The sequence below is a fragment of the Orycteropus afer genome, unplaced genomic scaffold, assembly GCF_000298275.1.
Source record: "Orycteropus afer afer isolate SDZICR_OR568_19922 unplaced genomic scaffold, OryAfe1.0 scaffold00024, whole genome shotgun sequence".
Lineage (NCBI taxonomy): Eukaryota > Metazoa > Chordata > Mammalia > Tubulidentata > Orycteropodidae > Orycteropus > Orycteropus afer.
Window position 1 is genome coordinate 16,469,590 of NW_006921611.1, and position 17,682 is coordinate 16,487,271.

A 17,682-nucleotide genomic window follows, 5' to 3' on the forward strand; every position below is an offset into this window, starting at 1 on the left:
GCCTTAGGCACTATACCACCAGAGCTCTCACAGATTGAATAAGTATGGTGAAAGGATACAACCCTGACACACTCCCTTCTTGATTTTAAACCATGTATTATCTTCTTGTTCTGTTCAAATGGTAGCCTCCCTGTCTATGTATAGGTTCTTTATGAGTACAATTAAGTGTTCTGGAATTCCTCTTCTTCTTAATGTTATCCATAATTTGTTAGATCCACACAATCAAATGCTTTTGCATAGTGAAGAAAACATAAGTAAACACATTTCTGGTATTCTTTGCTTGCAGCCAAGATCCATCTAACATCAGAAATGATATCCCTCATTCCATGACCTCTTCTGAATCTAGCTTGCATTTCTGGAAGTTCTCTGTCAAAATACTGCTGCAACCATTTTTGAAGTTTCTTCAGTAAGATTTTACTTGTGTGTAATATTAAAGATATTGTTCGGTAATTTTCCACATTCCGTGGCATCACCTTTCTTTGTAATGGGTACAAATACAAATCTCTTCCAGTCAGTTGGCCAGGTAGCTGTCTTCCAAATCTCTTGGCATAGACGAATGAGTGCCTCCAGCATGATATTTCTTTGTTGAAACATCTCAGTGGGTATAACGTCAATTCCTGCAGCCTTCTTTTTCACCACTTCCTTCAGTGCAACCTTGATTTCTTCCTTGCATACTGTTGGTTCTTGATCATATGCCACCTCCTGAAATGGATGAACATCGACCAGTTCTTTTTGGTACGGTGACTATGTGTATTCCTTTCATCTTCTTTTGATGTTTCCCACGTTACTCAACATACTACCCATAGAATCTTTCAGTATTGCACTTGTAGGTTTAAATTTTTTTTCAGTTCTTTCAGCTGAGCATGTTCTTCCCTTTTGTTTTCTAACTCCAGGTCTTTGCTTATTTCATTATAATAATTGGCTTTGCCTTCTTGAGCTGCTCTTTGAAATCTTGTGTTCATCTCTTTTATCTTGTCATTTCTTCCATTTTCTTTAGCTACTTTCTGCTCAAGGGAAAGTTTCAGAGTCTCTTCTGACATCCATTTTGGTCTTCCCTTCCTTTCCTGTGTTTTTAAGTACCTCCTACTTTCTTCATGAATGATGATCTTGTTGCCATCCCATAATTATTCTTGTTTTTGTTCAATGGTGTTCAATCCATCAACTGTATTCTTCAGATGGTCTCCATATTCAGGTGGGATATAATCAAGGTCATATTTTGGCTCTCATGGATTTGTATTAATTGACTTCAACTTGAACGTGCATATGAGCAGTGGATGGCCTGTTTAACAGTCAGCTCCTGGCCTTGTTTTGGCTGAAGATTTTGAGCTTTTCCATTGCCTCTTGCTACAGATATAGTCAGCCTGATTCCTGTGTACTCTATCTGGTGAAGTCCATGTGTATAGCTGCCATTTGTGTTGTTGAAAAAGGGTATTAACAATGAATAAGTCATTGGTCTTGCAAAATTCTATCACTCAATTTCCAGTGTTATTTCTATCTCCAAGGCCATATTTTCCAACTACTGGTCATTCTTCTTTGTTTCCAACTTTTGCAGTCCAATCGCCAGTGATAATCAACACATCTTGATTGCATGTTAGGTCAATTTCAAACTGTAGAAGTCAGTAAAAATCTTCAGTTTTCTCATCTTTGGTAGTTGGTGCATATATTTGAGTAATAGTGTTAACAGGTCTTCCTTGTAGGTGTATGGATATTATCCTACCACTGACAGCATTGTACTTCAGGACAGATCTTAAAATGCTTTGTGATGATGAATGCTGTGCCATTCCTCTTAAATCTGTCATTCCTGGCCTAGTAGATCATATGGTTATTTGATTCAAAATGGCCCAAACCAGTCCATTTCAGCTCAGCAGTGTTTAGCATATCAATCTTTATGCATTCCATTTCATTTTTGACAACTTCCAGTTTTCCTAGATTCATACTTCAGACATTCCATGTTCCGATTATTAATGGACGTTTGCAGCTGTTTCTTATGTTGAGTCATGCCATGTCAGCAAATGTCTCCCAAAAGCTTTACTCCATCCATATCATTAAGGTTGGCTCTACTCTGAGTAGGCAACTCTTCCCCAGTTGTATTTTGAATGCCTTCTGACCTAAGGGGGCTCATCTTATTCAGTGTTATACTGGAAGTCCTATCCAGAGCAGTTAGGCAAGAAAGGGAAATAAATTGGAAAGGAAGAGGTAAAACTATCTCTATTCACAGATAACATGCTCTTATACATAGAAAATCCCAGAGATTCAACAAGTGGAGGTCAAAAGATGAGAAGGCAAAGGAAGGCAGGGAAGCTAGATAAAAGGAAACAGAACAAACTGAATGGAAATAATGAGAATACTGACACTTTGTGAAAATTGTAACCGGTGTCATGGAACAGTTTGTACAAAAATCATTAAATGAGAACCTAATTGTTGTGTAAACTTTCACCTAAAACACAATACAGTATTTTAAAAAAAATAACTGATTAAAGGTAAAGTCACAAAGGAAATTAGAAAATATTTTGAGATGAGTAAAAATGAAAACACAAAGAAAAGAAAACAATGGGATACAACTAAAGCAGTGCTAAAAGGGAAATTTGTTGCTTTACATGCCTGTATTGAAGAAGGATATCAAACTATTGACTTTAATCTTCCACCGTATAAAACCAAAATAAAGAGAACAAAATAAACTTGATTCCAGTAGATGGAAAGAAATAAAAAATGGAAATAAATATAGGCTAGACTAGAGAAACAACAGAGAAAATGAATGAAATCAAACTTTTAGGTAGCCTGACCAAGGAAAAGGAAAGATTCAGATTACTAGAATCAGTAATGCAAGTGGGGACATGACTACTGCTCTTGCAGAAATGTATAAAGATTATAAGGGGAATTCTATGAGCAGTTACATGTCAACAAATGAAATAACCTAGATGAAATGGAGCACAGGTCTACTCTGATACATACAGGGCTGCCACAAGTCAGAGCTGACACTGTGACAACTTGTGGATGAAGTGGACAAATTTCTAGAAAGATAAATCTACTAAAATTCTTCAAGTACAAATCTTGATAAAACTGTAAATCTGAATGCACAAATAAAGAGATTAAATTAGAATTTAAAAAAGAAACTTCCCACCAAGGAAAAGCCAATGCTAGATAGCTTTGTTTGTGCATTGTACCAAATTTTTAAAGTTTTAACAAACTGCCCTCTCAAACTGTTCCAATAAAACTGCCCTTAAAAATATAGAAACAAAAAGATCTCAAGGACAAGGAGAAGAAAAGAAAAAAAAAAATCCAGCAATATATAGAAAGGATTGCAGATCATGACCAACTGGGATTTATCTCAGAAACACGGGTTGGTTTTGCATACAGAAGTCAATATAAATATTAATAGAATAAAGGAGAAACACCACATGATCCTTTCAATAAACAAGAAAAAAAGCATTTGAAAAAAAATCTTACTGCATTTTATGAAAAAAAAAAAAAAAGCTTAATAAAGTCCTAAAGAACTTCTTCAACATGAAAAACAAGAGCATCTATGAAAACACACAGCCAGAATCCTGCTGAATATGGAAAGACAGAAAACTTTTCTCCTAACACCAAGAACAAGACACAGATGTCTGCTTTCACCACTATTACTCAACATTATAGTGGAAATTATAGCTGGAGTAATTAGGAAAGAAAAAGAAACAAAGGCATCAAAATTGGAAAAAAAAAAAATCTCTGTTTGCAGATATGATCTCATGTACAGGAAATTTTAATACACACACATAGACTATTAAAACTAATAAAGTTCAGCAAGTTTGCAGAGTACAAATTCAAAATACAGAAATCAGTTGTATTTTCATGCACTAACAATGAACAACATGGAATTGAAGGGTTTTTTTTTTGTTTTCTTTTTAACAGTAGCATCAAAATGAGTTAATACTTAGTTTACTAAAAGACATTCAAGATTATTACACTGAAAATTGCTGAACATTGTTGACAGGAATTAAAGAAAGCCTAAATAGGAAAAATTCTCCTGTTCCTGAATTGCAGAAAATGATACCAGTTAGATGGCAATGTTCCCCCAAAATGATTTTCAGATTCATTGTTGTAATACCTATCAAAATCCCATCTGGCTTAATTTTTGTTTGTAGAAATTGACAAGTTAATCCTGAAATTCATGTGGAGATGCAGAGAACCCAGATTTGACATTAACCACCATAAGAAAGAGAAACAGAGTTAGAGGAGTCATACTTCGCAGTTTTAAAACTTACTACAAATCTGCAATAAACAAGACAGTGTTATACTGGCATAAAGCCAGACATGTAGAACAATGCAATAGAATTGAGAGGGTGGAAATAAACCTTTATTTACATTTATGGTAAATTTATATCTACAAAGTGCCAAGAGAATTCATTATAGGGGGTGAGGGGAACAGTTTTTTTCAACAGATGGTGCTGGGACAACTGGATCATATGAAACAAAATGAAGCTGGATCTCTGCTTCACACTTTATACAAAAATTTACTCAAAATGGATCAAGAATCTAAATATAAGAGCTAGCAGTGTCAACCTCTTAGAAGTAAATGTTTTACTTTGGATTGGCAATTTTTTTTTTTTTTAAGCTATGACTCCAAAAGCACAAGTGCACGCCCTACCCCAAAAAAATAAATTTGGCTTTCCTCAAAATTAAAAATTTCTGTGTTTCAAAGGATACCACCAAAAAAGTGGAATGAAAGGAGAAAAATATTTGTAAATAACATATCTGAGAAGGGATTTGTACCAAGAATACCTAAAGAAGTCTTACAACTCAACATCACAAAGATCAATAACTGAATTTTGAAAATTGGTGAAGAATTTGAGTAAATTGTAGTAACTGTTGCACACTGTTGGTTGGATTGTAAAATGTTGCAGTTGCCTTGGAAAAGTTTGGCACTTCCTCAAAATGTTAAATAATAAAATTAATCATATGACCCATCATTTTCTCTTTTCAGTATAAACACAAGAGAATTGAAAACATACCCATACAAAACTTGTACATGATTATTTGTAGCAACATTATTTATAATACACAATAACCAAGAAGTTGAAATGACCCACCTGTCCACTAACTAATGAATGGATAAACAAAAAGTGATACGTCCATAGAATGGAATTTCACTTGGCAGTAAAAAGAAGTGAAGTATGATTCATGCTACAATAGATGAACTAATCCTTAAAACTGTATACTAAGTAAAAGACACTGTTGTGAAAGGTGACATGATTCCATTTATATGAAATGTCTTAACCAGGCAAAACTATAATGTAAGTAAAGAGTAGGTTAGTAGTTGCCAGGGGCTAGGTAGTAGGAGTGGAGGGAAGTTTTAGGAGTGATTACAAATAGGTGTGGGGTTTCTTTGGGAGTTATGGAAAATGCTGTGAAATTAGATGGTGGTGATGGTTGCACAACTATGTCAATATCACTGAATTGTACACTTCAAGAGTGAGTGTTACGATGTTTCAATTAAATTTCCATAAAGTTGCTATTTTGTAAAAACTGTAGTGAATTGACACTCCTCCATCATATTTAAACACACACACACACACTCTTAAGAGAAATTTTATTTTATTCCTTGTATGTATGTCTATTTTGTTATGGTTTTATTCTAGTATAATATATTTTTATGTTGGAAGTTTTATGTAAAAAAGAAACTCACTGCCATCGAGTCATTTCTAACTCATAGCAACCCCCATTGGCTTTCCGAGGCTGTAAACCTTTACTGAAGTAAATCATCTCTCTCCCTACCATGGAGCAGTCAAGTGCCTTATACACTACACTGTGGGAGCTTCTTGGAAGTCTTATTGATAGTTATTTGATACTTATTTGCAACAGAAACTATGTGAATTGTAAGATTTCAAGTATTAAATAATTTCAAGAATGAAATTCTTGGATTATTAATAACAATTGAAAACAGTAGATATGCTACAAATATTTGAATTCTAAAAATGATGTATCAGAATTATTTTTCATTTTCAATTGATGATTCAGTTAGGTCTTCTTTTAATTTTGTTAAAAGGAAAGAATTAGAAACCAGTTGATTTGGAAAAGAATTTGTTAACCTAGTCATTTTTTATTCATTTTCTCAAATCCTAAAAAACATACTCAAAAATGCCTTACCAAGTCATTTTAAAATGACTGTTGATTATAATTTTTTTATCCTGAGGTACTTTGTTGGACCTGATAGGCTTGAGAAGAACTGAAAAAATTGACATACTGTCTTTGGAAAACAGTGCTTTTTGTTAAAATGCTTTTATGTGTTTTATTTTTGGGGAGCAGTGTATTTTATGTTGTTCTCATATTTTATTATAAAATACTTGAAATGGAAACAAAGATTTACAGTGAACCTCCTTTTACCCATAAGAGCTTCAAAAGCTATTAACTCATGTGTAATCTTTCTTTTTAAAATTCCTTCAACCATATAAACCTGTCTCTTAATTATCCATCTGTTTTTCCTTCTGTCCCCTCCTCTCCCATCCCTGATAATCAACAAGGAGAATTTCTTTCTCCGTGTAAACCTTTCTTTGATTTATTTTACCATAATGAATTCAGACACTGTCCTTCTGTGATTTGACTTATTTGACTCAGCATAATATCCTAGGAGCTCTGGTAGCCTAGTGCCCAAGGCACTTGACTGCTAACCAGAAGCCTGGCAGTTCAAACCCACCAGCCACTCCTCGGAAGGAAGGCTGGGCAATCTACTTCCATAGAGATGTTGTTGTTATGTGCTGTCAAGTCGGACCCGACTCATAGCGACCCCTCCTTGGGTTTCCAAGGCAATATCACTATGGAAGTAGATTGCCCATCTTCCTTCCGAGGAGTGACTGGTAGGTATGAACTGTTCGTAGTGATACTAAGTGAGATATAAGGGAGAAATTAGGAATCCAAATACGAAAGAAATTAGAGACCTAAGAGGGATAAGAGTTCCCTTTTTTTGGAGGGATGGAGTGTATCTAAAAGTGCAGTTAGTCATTTGGGAGGTATGGTGCAGGTGGAAGGGTGAGAGAAAGGCCTAGGTATTGAACGGAGGTAGAGATAAGTTGCGCCTTGGAATAGGAGACTCGGTGGCCCCATTTGGCAAGTGCATTAAGAAGAAGTGTGGTGTGGGTTAATGCAGTCCTGCTGGGTCGGGCTGCAAAGAAGAAGGTCATCTACATACTAGAGTAGGGTACTGGGACTGAGGTTCAGGCAGAGGAGGTCTTGTTGTAAAGCCTGTCCAAAATAGTTAGGGCTGTCCCTGAATCCTTGTGGGAAGACTTTCCATGTGAGCCGTTGTGATTAAGGGAATCAGGGTAAGTCCAGGTGAAGGCAAAAAGAGGGTGTGACTGGAGGTCCAAAGGAATGGTAAAAAAAAAAAAAAAAAAAGGCTTCCTTAAGGTCTAAGACAGTGAATGGGGACATCTGGAGTGGAATAGTGGATAAAAGAGTATAAGGGTTTGGAACAACAGGGTAAGTCAGTTTGATAGCTTCATTGATCTTTCATAAATCCTGGACTAATCTATACTGACCATTAGGTTTCTTTATACCTAATATTGGAGTGTTGTGGGGTGACTTGATAGGGATTAAAACTTTGGATATCAAGAGATGGGAAATGATCGGCTTGAGGCCCTGGAGGGTTGGAGGGAAGAGGGGGTATTGGGTGACTGTGATAGTTGATCCACGGTTTTTAAGTTTGACTACAACTGGGGTATGATGAAGGGCGTTTCCGGAATGGTTGGTATCCCAAACAGCTGGATTTACATCTTGGAGGGAAGGGTCCAGGGATGGGAGAGTGGGGGAGGGTTTGGTATGGGGAGGTTTGTGAGGGATAAATCAGTCTGGGTGTGAAGGAAGAACATGGTTGTGATATTTAAAGGGGGAAGGTAAATGTGGGCTCCTAGCTTATGCAGGATGTCTCGTCCTACTAAGGGAACTGAGCATTGTGGAATTATAATAAAGGAGTGAGTAAAGGTTATATTTCCAAATGAGCATAAGAGGGGTTGGGTTTTTTTGGGGTAGGAAATGGATCCTGACAACTTCCCATGATAGGTTGAGGCGTCTCAGTAGATCGTCCAGACCAGCATGTTAGGAGTGAGAGAGATGCCCCAGTGTCGACTGCAAAAGAAATACTTTGGCCAGCCACTGTCCCCCTGACCCTGGGCTCCTCAGGATTGCCATGCTTGGTGATAGGGGCAGTGGAGTCCGGGCTCCCTCATTCTAATAACTGAGGGTGTGGGTCTTCGGGGTTTGAGGATATCTGTACTGAGGGTCAAGGTGGCCACCCCTCAGGGCGGTCCATCTTCCAAAATCCCCATTGTCTGCAGATGAGACATGGATTGGTGGTTGAGGATTGGGGCATGCTTTGTCCCAGTGTCCATGATTGCCGCACCTGAAACAGGCCCCTGAAGTTTGCGTTAATTTTGAGGTTCGTCCCTGGGTCTGGGAGGGCTGTTGGCTAGAGTTGTGGTTGGCTTTGGGACCCTGAAGTGCTGTGGCTAGGAGCTGGCAATTTATTTTAAGGTGGTTCTCTCTTTCCCTTTTGGCCTCCTCTTCTCTATTATTAAATACTTTAAAGGTAAGGTGTAAAATGTCCTTTTGGGGGATGTTCGGGGACCTTGTTCAAGTTTCTGAAGTTTCCTCCTGATATGAGGGGCTGATTGGCTGATTAATTGGACATGTAGAAAGAGAATGCCCTCAGGGGTAGTGATTTCAAGATTGGTGTATTTGGTAATGGCTTCTGTCAGACAGGCCATGAAAAGAGAGGGGTTTTCATCAGGTTTCTGAGTAACTTCTCTAATTTTTTTGTAGTTAACCTGGATGTGGATATTTTTTAACATTCCTTCCACTAGACAGGTGATCATGTGATCTCGGGGGGTAACATCGGTGTCTCCTGGTTGATATGTCCAGGCTGGCTCACTAGTTAGGAGGCCTTCATCAGCTACTGGGTTATTATCTCTATTTTGGGCATGGAGCTAGTCAGCATGGTCCCTTGTTGCCTGTCAGATACGAGACTGTTCATCTGGGGTTAGGGTGGGAGTGAGGATATAGTAAATATCTGACCAGGTAAGGTGATACGCTTTTGTAAGGCAGAGGAGGGGGTGGGGAGGGCGGTCTGCTGGAATTGTGAGATTGATAAGGGGGGGTAGGTCATCTGCCAGGTCAGAATCTGTGAAAGTTGGGGCCAAAGGGGTTTTTGGGAAAGGGGTATCAGCAAATAGAAGTTGGAGAGGGGAGCATGATTTGCAAACCGAAGGTCAAGAGCAGAGATAACAGAAGGCTTGGACATAGGGAATCTCACACCATTTGCCATTTCAGTGAAGGAAATTATCAAGATCTTGTGAGATGTTTGGGTCAAATGTTCCAAATTCAGGACATTGACTACCATTATTTAATTGATAGTGAGGTTAAATGTGAGTGGATAGTTGGAGAATTTTGGGTTTTATGTCTGGGGCCAGATATAAGGGTCTGAGGTTTTGGAGAAGGCACCTGAGGGGTGAAGTGGGTGGTGGTGCATATGGACCAGCTCCCATGCCTGGGAAACTGGGAGAAAGAGAGGACAAGAGGAAAAAAGGAGAGTTGGAAAGGGCTAAAAAGCCAGGGCTCCAGCATGTCAGAGCACATCCTCACTGATTTGCTGTGCTGGGTCAGGCCCTCTCAGGGAAAAGCAATGTCTCTCAAACTTTCGCCGAAGAGGGGCACTCCTGGAGTCTAGATGGTGGTAAAACACCAGTGAGTCGCTGCAGAGCACCTCTGCGGTGGACTGGAAATCGAATACGGAAGAGAGGACAAGAGTCGGTGACAAAGGGGACTTACCTGGTCCTGAGGAGGACTGATAAATGGCTGATGTTGTTTGCGTCGAAAATGACAAATGTCCCCAGATCTGGAGGTCGGTAAAAGTTAAAAGAGGGCTTTAGATGATGATTCCGATCCTAGGGTCTGACTTCCCGTGGGGAGTTACCAGGATATCCAATAAAGGATTACTGTAGTCCTTGAGCTGCTCACATGGCAGTGAGGCTGCCAAAGGCATACTCTCAGGGAAAGGGAAGCTTAGGGTCACTTTCCCACAGCCATTTAGCTTATTAGTGAGCTCAGTGAGAACCCTCATTTCCCTGGAGATACCCATAGGCTAGAAAAAGGGAGGAAAAGGGGAGATGGTGTGACAGACCAGGGTCAACAGCCCTTGGCTCAACCCTGTCCCAGGTTTCAGCACCACTTGTTAGGAAAGTGTGGAAGTACGGAAGCTAAAGTGAAAGTAAGAAGAGTAGAAAATGACCATGACCTCAACAGATCAGAGCAGGCTTTATTGAACAAAAGCCCATGAGGGACAACTCTAGGAGCAATGTGAACAGTGCCAGTTGCAGAGTAGAGCCACCCCTGGGGGAAGTGTTACCCCCTTTTATATAGGGGCCTCTGCACGGGGTTTTGCAAGAGTTTCAGTTTCCAGGAAGTGAGGTTGTTTTTGACAAGGTGGGGTTGGGTGTGGGGTCTGCAGGTGGAATTTATCTTTGAGGTTTGACATGATGGGGGAGGTTGTGGGGTCTGCAAGTGGAATTCATCTTTGAGGATTCACGGTGCCATAGCCAAGTTTAGAGTAGCCAGTTCGATTCTTTAAGGTTATTCACCAAGTCTTCATTATTCTTTAATGTTGCACAGTATTCCATTGTATGTATATACAACAGTTTGGTTATCCATTCATCTGTTGATGGGCACTTGAATTGTTTCCATCTATTTGCTATTGTAAATAGTGCTGCAATGAATTTGGGTGTGTCTATTTCTATTTGTGTCCTGGGTCTGACTTCTTTAGGATATTTTCCTAGTAATGGGATTGCTGGATCAAATGGTATTTCTGTTTCCAACTTTTTAAGGAAGCACCATACCATTTTCCACAGTGATTGTACTATTTTATAGTCCCACCATAAGTGTGTGAGTTCCAGTCTCACCATACCCTGACCAGCATTTGTTCTTTTCTGTCTTGTTCAGTTAACTGTTATTTTGGGGATGAAGTGATATCTCATTGTAGTTTTGATTTGCATCTCTCTAATGGCTAGGGCCTTAGGCAGTCAGGTGCCACACCCAAGGTTGGCAGTTCAAACCCACCACCAGCTCCCTGCCAAGTAGCCAGGCTGTCTCTTAGGAGCTCTGGTAGCATAGTGCATAAGGCACTTGACTGCTAACCAGAAGGCTGGTGGTTCAAACCCACCAGCCACTCCTTGGAAGAAAGGTTGGGCAATCTATTTCCGTAGTGATACTGCCTTGGCAACCTAAGGAGGGGTCGTTATGAGTTGGGTCCAACTCGATGGCACATAACAACAACAACAGTGGCTAAGGATTGAGAGCATTTCTTCACATTTTTATTGGCTGCCTGAATATCTTCTTTGGTGAAATGTCTATTCATATCTTTCCCCATTTTTGAATTGAATTTCTTGTCTTTTTGATGTTGAGGTGTTGAAGTTTTCTATAAATTTTAGAGAGAAGTCCCTTGTTGAATATGTCATTGCCAAATATTTTTTCCCAATCTGTAGGTTCTCTTTCATGTGCTTTAAATAAATTTTTGTCAAAAACTTGGAATTGCAGATTTAACTTATTCAATTTAAGGAAAATATTCACCAAATCAGTTCATTGGTAAAGCCTGTTCTCATTGTAAAAACACTCAGCTAAAACAGAGTTTTTTTCTTACTAAGTCAAACAGGAGCTCTGGTAGCATAGTGCCTAAGGCATTTGACTGCTAACCAGAAGGCTGGTGGTTCAAACCCACCAGCCACTCCTCGGAAGGAAAGTTGGGCAATCTACTTCTGTAGTGATACTACAACAAGTCAAACTATCCCTCTTTGATATATTTGCAGATGGAGGAGACTGGTTTTTAACAAAAAACTTTTGATGCTTTAACTATAGTTATTTAAATTTAACACAGATGGGGCAAATTGTCTCATTTTGTAAAGAGGAGGGAAGCTGTGAAAAGAAAGTGGGGAATTATTTAAGACACATAGGTACATGTTCTCAGGCAGATCTGCTTGAGGAAAATGTATGTATTTAAGCTGAGGACATTGCGTGTGCATGTTTCTTTTATATGTCAGAAAAATGGACATTCAAGTTGTCCATTGCTCCCCTAATTAGAACACTGCAGTTCAACCTTATTCTTCTTAGTCTTCTACGGGAGGTGCAGGAAAGCTTGGAAAAAATACATTTTATTTGTAAGAATATTGTACACAGATATGTTAATGTTTGTACATTTTGTGTTAATTTTGACTACATATTGCCAGAGATGACGTGTGTGTGCCAGTTACTTCTGTTTTATATCCCTCTTCTACACCAATGACAGATTTCTCTGGGTGTCTGGAATGAGCCTCAGAATCCGTTACAACTGGCAACTTCTAGTTGATAGGAGCTAGTGTAGAAGGCGAAGTCTCTGTGCCTTCTCTGACTTAATTTTCCTTTAATGTGTCACACTTGACCTGTTTCTAGGGTTGGACAGAGGCATATTCTCTATAACGTTTTGTACTTCTATTTTTCTTCAATATGTGTGGTGTGTATGTTTGCATGTGTTTTTATACCTTTGGGCAAAGAAAACCTTTTTTCCTTACAGAAATTGGTAACTTCTTCATTTCTAAAATTAAATTATCATATATATTTTTTAAACTCAGATTCCCAGCAAGCTAAGGAACAAATATAATTTGTTGATATATCATAGCAACTATATTTGTTTTCATGGTCAGCTTATTTTGCATCTTTTGACTTTTTGTAGTTTAGATTTTCTAGTTAGTTTTTGTTTATTAATGTGATTTTTGTTGTTGTTAGACTTTATTATCCCTAAATCATCTTTGGAAATGTGTGTGTGGGTAATTTTCCTTGGTTCTCTTCCCCCACTTTTTTTTTTAATACATGTTTTTGTGAGCAGAAGCATTGGTTGTCTTTGTTCTGACCTGTTTTTTCAAGGATAATTCTAGAATGAGTGACTTTGGAAGACAGAGCAATGGACAGGTTTGCTTAATAATAGCCTTGGAAGATAGAAGTCTTATCTCCCTCTAACAAAAAAAAAAAAAAAAGAAACTCACTGCTGTTGAGTGGATTTGACTTATAGCAACCCCTTCTTGGGTTTCCAATGTGGTATCTGTACGGAAGTAGATTGCTCAACCTTCCTTCCGAGGAGTGGCTGTAGGGTTTGAACTGCCAGCCCCTGGTTAGCAGTCAAATGCTTTAGGCACTTTCACCATGCTTATTGTTTATTATAAAAGATTCAGGTTCCTGAAGCCTGGAGTTTCTCTCTTGTAACACAACCGAGTGTATATATGGGTGTCATCGTGGCCTTTTTGAGTTGCTCACTGAGGCTCAGGGAACTGGCACATGAATATGCTGACCTTCTGGCTACTATTGTTCTTGTGAATAGTAAGTTCCTCTGTCTCTCACCCAGAACATTTATGTCTTCTGTCAGCGCCTATAAGACTGTGGAAGGCTACCCTGTTAGCTTGAAAGTAGGGTAAAATCTTAGACTCTTCACAGTTCCTGACAATATTTAGGAAATACAAATAAACAGCTCTTGGGGATTTATGTAGGAGATCCTGGATAGAACGAGAAAACAATGTAGAACAAGATTCAAAATCATAAAAAAAAAAGGGAGGGTGGAGGATAGGGATGGGGTGGGGACTAGGTTTGCTGGTCAGATAGAGCCTGGTAGAACACCTGAGACTATGGCCCCTAGCTGCCCTTCAGGTTTGGAATTAAACTCACTCCTGTGGCTTCCAGCCAAACAAAAGACAGGCATATGAGGTGAACATTTACATTAGGTAGATACACTCCTTGGAAGGATCAATAGTGGGAGAATAGAAGGGCTGTGTATGCACAGGGAGACAGCTCAAGGGGCAGAAGGGCATGGAGGGAAGGACACAGGGAAGAGGTAACTTTGGGGAGGGGATCTGTTGCATTGTGGGAAATTGTAGTCAATGTCATGAGACAAAGTGTATGTGAGCTGCTGTGTGGAAAATTACTCTGTGAACTTTCACCCAAATCACAATAAAAATTTAAAAAAATAAAAGCTCTGAAATGTCATTTTAATTCTGTTTTTCATCAAAATAAACCTCATTGTACATATTTACAAAATATAACAGATTTTTCACATATCCTTGGTTAAAATAGGGGTTTGAGTTAATTTTCCAATTTATATTTAATGACAGTTTTAAAAATATAACAAAGCATCTGTTTTTATTATGCATATTATATTATATATATGTGTGTGTGTGTATTCATGCCTTCAGAAACCTAATCAATTCTAATGTCTAATGATATGTTTAAATATTAATCTTAGTCCCATAAATGTAATTTCAATGTATTCTTTTCCTCTGTTACAGAATATTGGAAAGAAGATGACTTGCCAAGAATTCATCGCAAACCTCCAAGGAGTAAATGAGGGTGGTGATTTCTCCAAGGACCTGCTGAAGGTAAGTGTCGTGTAATAATTGGGTTTTCAAAATAGGCTTTTGTTTGTATTTATTGCTGCTTTTTTGGTTTTATTGCTAATGTTTTTACTGGGGATAGTCCTTGATGCTTCAGACTTCAAAGTGCCCTGAAAAGAATAATGCCTAAAAGTCTACATTGATGTTAAAAATACTGAGATATAAAATATGTTTGGAATAGTTTCTGATATAAATAGTGGGCAGAGTTGAACTTTTTATGTATAAACAGATCACCAGAACTTGGGGATGGTCATTGAGGTATATTCAGGATGGAAACAAAAGAGCATTTACAAATCATAATGGAAGCAGGCATGCAGGTTTTCTCTAGAAGTAGATTAAATTAAATCAAAGTAATAGTAGAATGCATGACTTATTGGCACTCCAGTGTTATTATTGGTAACAGCATGCTCTTCATTATCCTTAGATTGTTTTCAAGGAGACAGTAGAATCACCTTTGGAATTCATAACATACTATAGAAGTATAAATAAGATGTGAATTTAATCAAATGTAAACTAATAATTGATAGTGGATATGAATATTTTAGGAGAGTAAAACATACATGTTGAGAATGTGATTATTACAAATTTCTATTTGATTCTGGACTTCTTTTTTTTTTAAACTTAGTGCTCATATCTATCTCTTTTGGAATCAGTTTGAGTAAACTTGCTAAGAAATTTGAATCATATGTTATAATGTGATAATTTACCAGTTGAAAGAGTAATCCTTTATTAAGCTTTATGTAATTTTTCAACTATGTAGAGTAGAATTCTGCCTGATTTGGAAAGACATACATACTACAGAAAATGAAAGAATATATAAAAATAAGTAGTTATCAGATTCTAAGTCTTACTGTAGTGCAACTTATTAAAAAAAATTGGGAAAAAAATAGCATATGTTTGCTAAACAAGGCAAGTATTTTTTGGTTTGTTTCTTTATAGTGCAAATACTGCCATTTCTGAAGCAACAGTTTCAAGTAGGAATAGGAAGTAAAAGGTGCAGAATTGTGACATGGTAATATATTCTGCATATTTTATTGAACCTATACAGTAGATGTGTGTTAAGAAGTCTTTTTTCAGTCTAGTGGTATTAGTGTGGAAAATAATGGAATCTCAAGGAGAGGTTTTGTGAAGCTTTTATCAAGTTATGCCTGAAATGAAAATTGACAGTAAAATCATCACAGTGAAGCTTTTAGATTTTAGTGATAGGCTTATGATAACCTGCATGACTGTGAGTAAATTATTAGGCAGGTTTAGAGTATGTTTGATGGAGCTGTCCAAAACTAAATGTAGTTAATGTGCTAGTCCAGCAGCCACTGTTCACCTCGGGTTAGCATAAGTTCTCCTTTGATTTACTCTGCCAAGAGTTTTCCCGATGATTTGTTGCAGTTGTACAGTTGATATGGTGTTTACTAACCTGAGGAATAAAAATATGCATTATACTATTCTTTATTTACTGTGGGTAAATGATAGAGAAATGACACTGAAATTGACTGTAGAAATAGTTGAGTGAAATATTGATTGTCTTTCATAACAAACCCCAACCTCTCACTCACCTGAGAGAAGAGTATTATACTTAAGTAGGAATCTGGATTTTACAGCAAATGTCAACAAGAACAACTTCAACTCAAAGTAATATTTTTCATTTCACTGTTTTATGTGACTGTTCCTTTTATCTCCCTCTTTGCCTCTTGTTTTCATTTCTCTCTTTCTTTTGGTTTTGTTTTACTTTTGGTCTTACTTGTTTCTTTGCTTCCTTGTTAGCCTTTTCTAATGTCTCTGTGTTCTTAGGTGAGGTAAATTATTAGGGGAATATTAACTTGAATTTTTTTGGAAAATATAATTATACATGTATTTCATATTGGTGTTATTGAGTTGATTCCAATTTATGGCGTCCCTATAATAGAACAAAGCACTGTCTGGTCCTGCACTATTCTCTAAATCATTGCTCTGTTTGAGCCCATTGTTGAAGCCACTGTGTTGATCCATCTTATTGACGGTCTTCCTTTTTCACTGCCTGTCATCTTTACCAAGCATGATGTCCTTCTCCAGGGACTGGTCCCTCTGGTAACACATTAGAAGTATGTAAGACCAAGCCTCACCATCTTCACTTCCAAGGAATATTCTGACTATACTTCTTCAAGAGAGATTTGTTCATTCTTGGCAGTTCATAGTGTATTTAGTATTCTTCTCCTGCACTGTAATTCAAATGCATCAATTCAGTCTTCCTTATTCATTTTCCAGCTTTCACATGTGTGTGAGGTGATTGAGATTACCATGGTCAGGCTCACCTTAGTTCTCAAAGCGATGTCTTTGCTAAAGTTGATATATGCAGATAAACCCCCCAAAATTTTATATCACCTTACAGATTTTGGAATAATTCTGCTGTCTTTTTCCCACTTTCTACCCAACCTAAAAAATTGAAGGCATGTATGACATTCACTTTAATTATAAGACAAAAGGGAAGTTTATGATTTTTTTTTGTTTTCTCATAAAAATATAGAGAAATTGCTAGATTCAGTAAAAAAAATGCTTAAGGTTACATGGGTTGAACTTAGTTCTTTATTGTAATATATTGATTGACTTTTTTTTTATTGGTTTCTTTGTTGTGTTACAAGTAACAGTTGAATTTATGCCTGTTGTTCAGTGTGCTCATGTAGTTGGGAACATTTATTAAAGGCGGTGGCATAGTGCCTAAGGCATTAGACTGCTAACTAGAAGGCTGGCAATTCAAACCCACCAGCCACTCCTCAGAAGATGGGGCAACTGCTTCCGTAGTGATACTACCTTGGAAACCCAAGGAGGGGTCGCTATGAGTTGGATACGACTCGACAGCAGTGAGTTGGTTTATTTTTATTGTTGTTGTTTGTTTGTTGACCAGGTAATGTGAGGCTTGATACTGAAACCACATGAGCACTTGCCCTCAGAGACCACAAACTAGTTTGAAGGAAGGAGGGTTCATTCTCCTTTAAAATGAATGGTTATTCCAAGTTAATATAAAAATATAAACTAAATTGTGTTTTCAGTGGAATTAGTTAACAAGAAATAGACCTTAACATACTTAAATATGTGGGAAATTAGAAATTTGTCTTATGTCTTTAATTCAGAGAATTCAATTAATATTTTGTTTCCAAATTTGCCTTGTTGTTGTTGTTGTTAAGTGCCGTTGAGTCGTTTCCGACTCATAGCGACCCCATGCACAGCAGAACGAAACACTGCCCGATCCCGCGCCAGCCCCACAATCCCTGCTATA

At 37.8% G+C, this 17,682-nt stretch overlaps 1 protein-coding gene across 1 annotated transcript in view; it reads left to right on the plus strand.

Moving 5' to 3' along the window:
• The window catches only part of PSD3 (pleckstrin and Sec7 domain containing 3), a 576,478-nt gene that overhangs the window by 225,064 nt on the left and 333,732 nt on the right, over nucleotides 1-17,682 (plus strand). Inside the window, exon 9 of the mRNA XM_007935046.2 lies at nucleotides 14,328-14,417. Coding sequence (XP_007933237.2) covers nucleotides 14,328-14,417 — 90 coding nt within the window. The remainder of the gene's footprint in view (nucleotides 1-14,327; nucleotides 14,418-17,682) is intronic.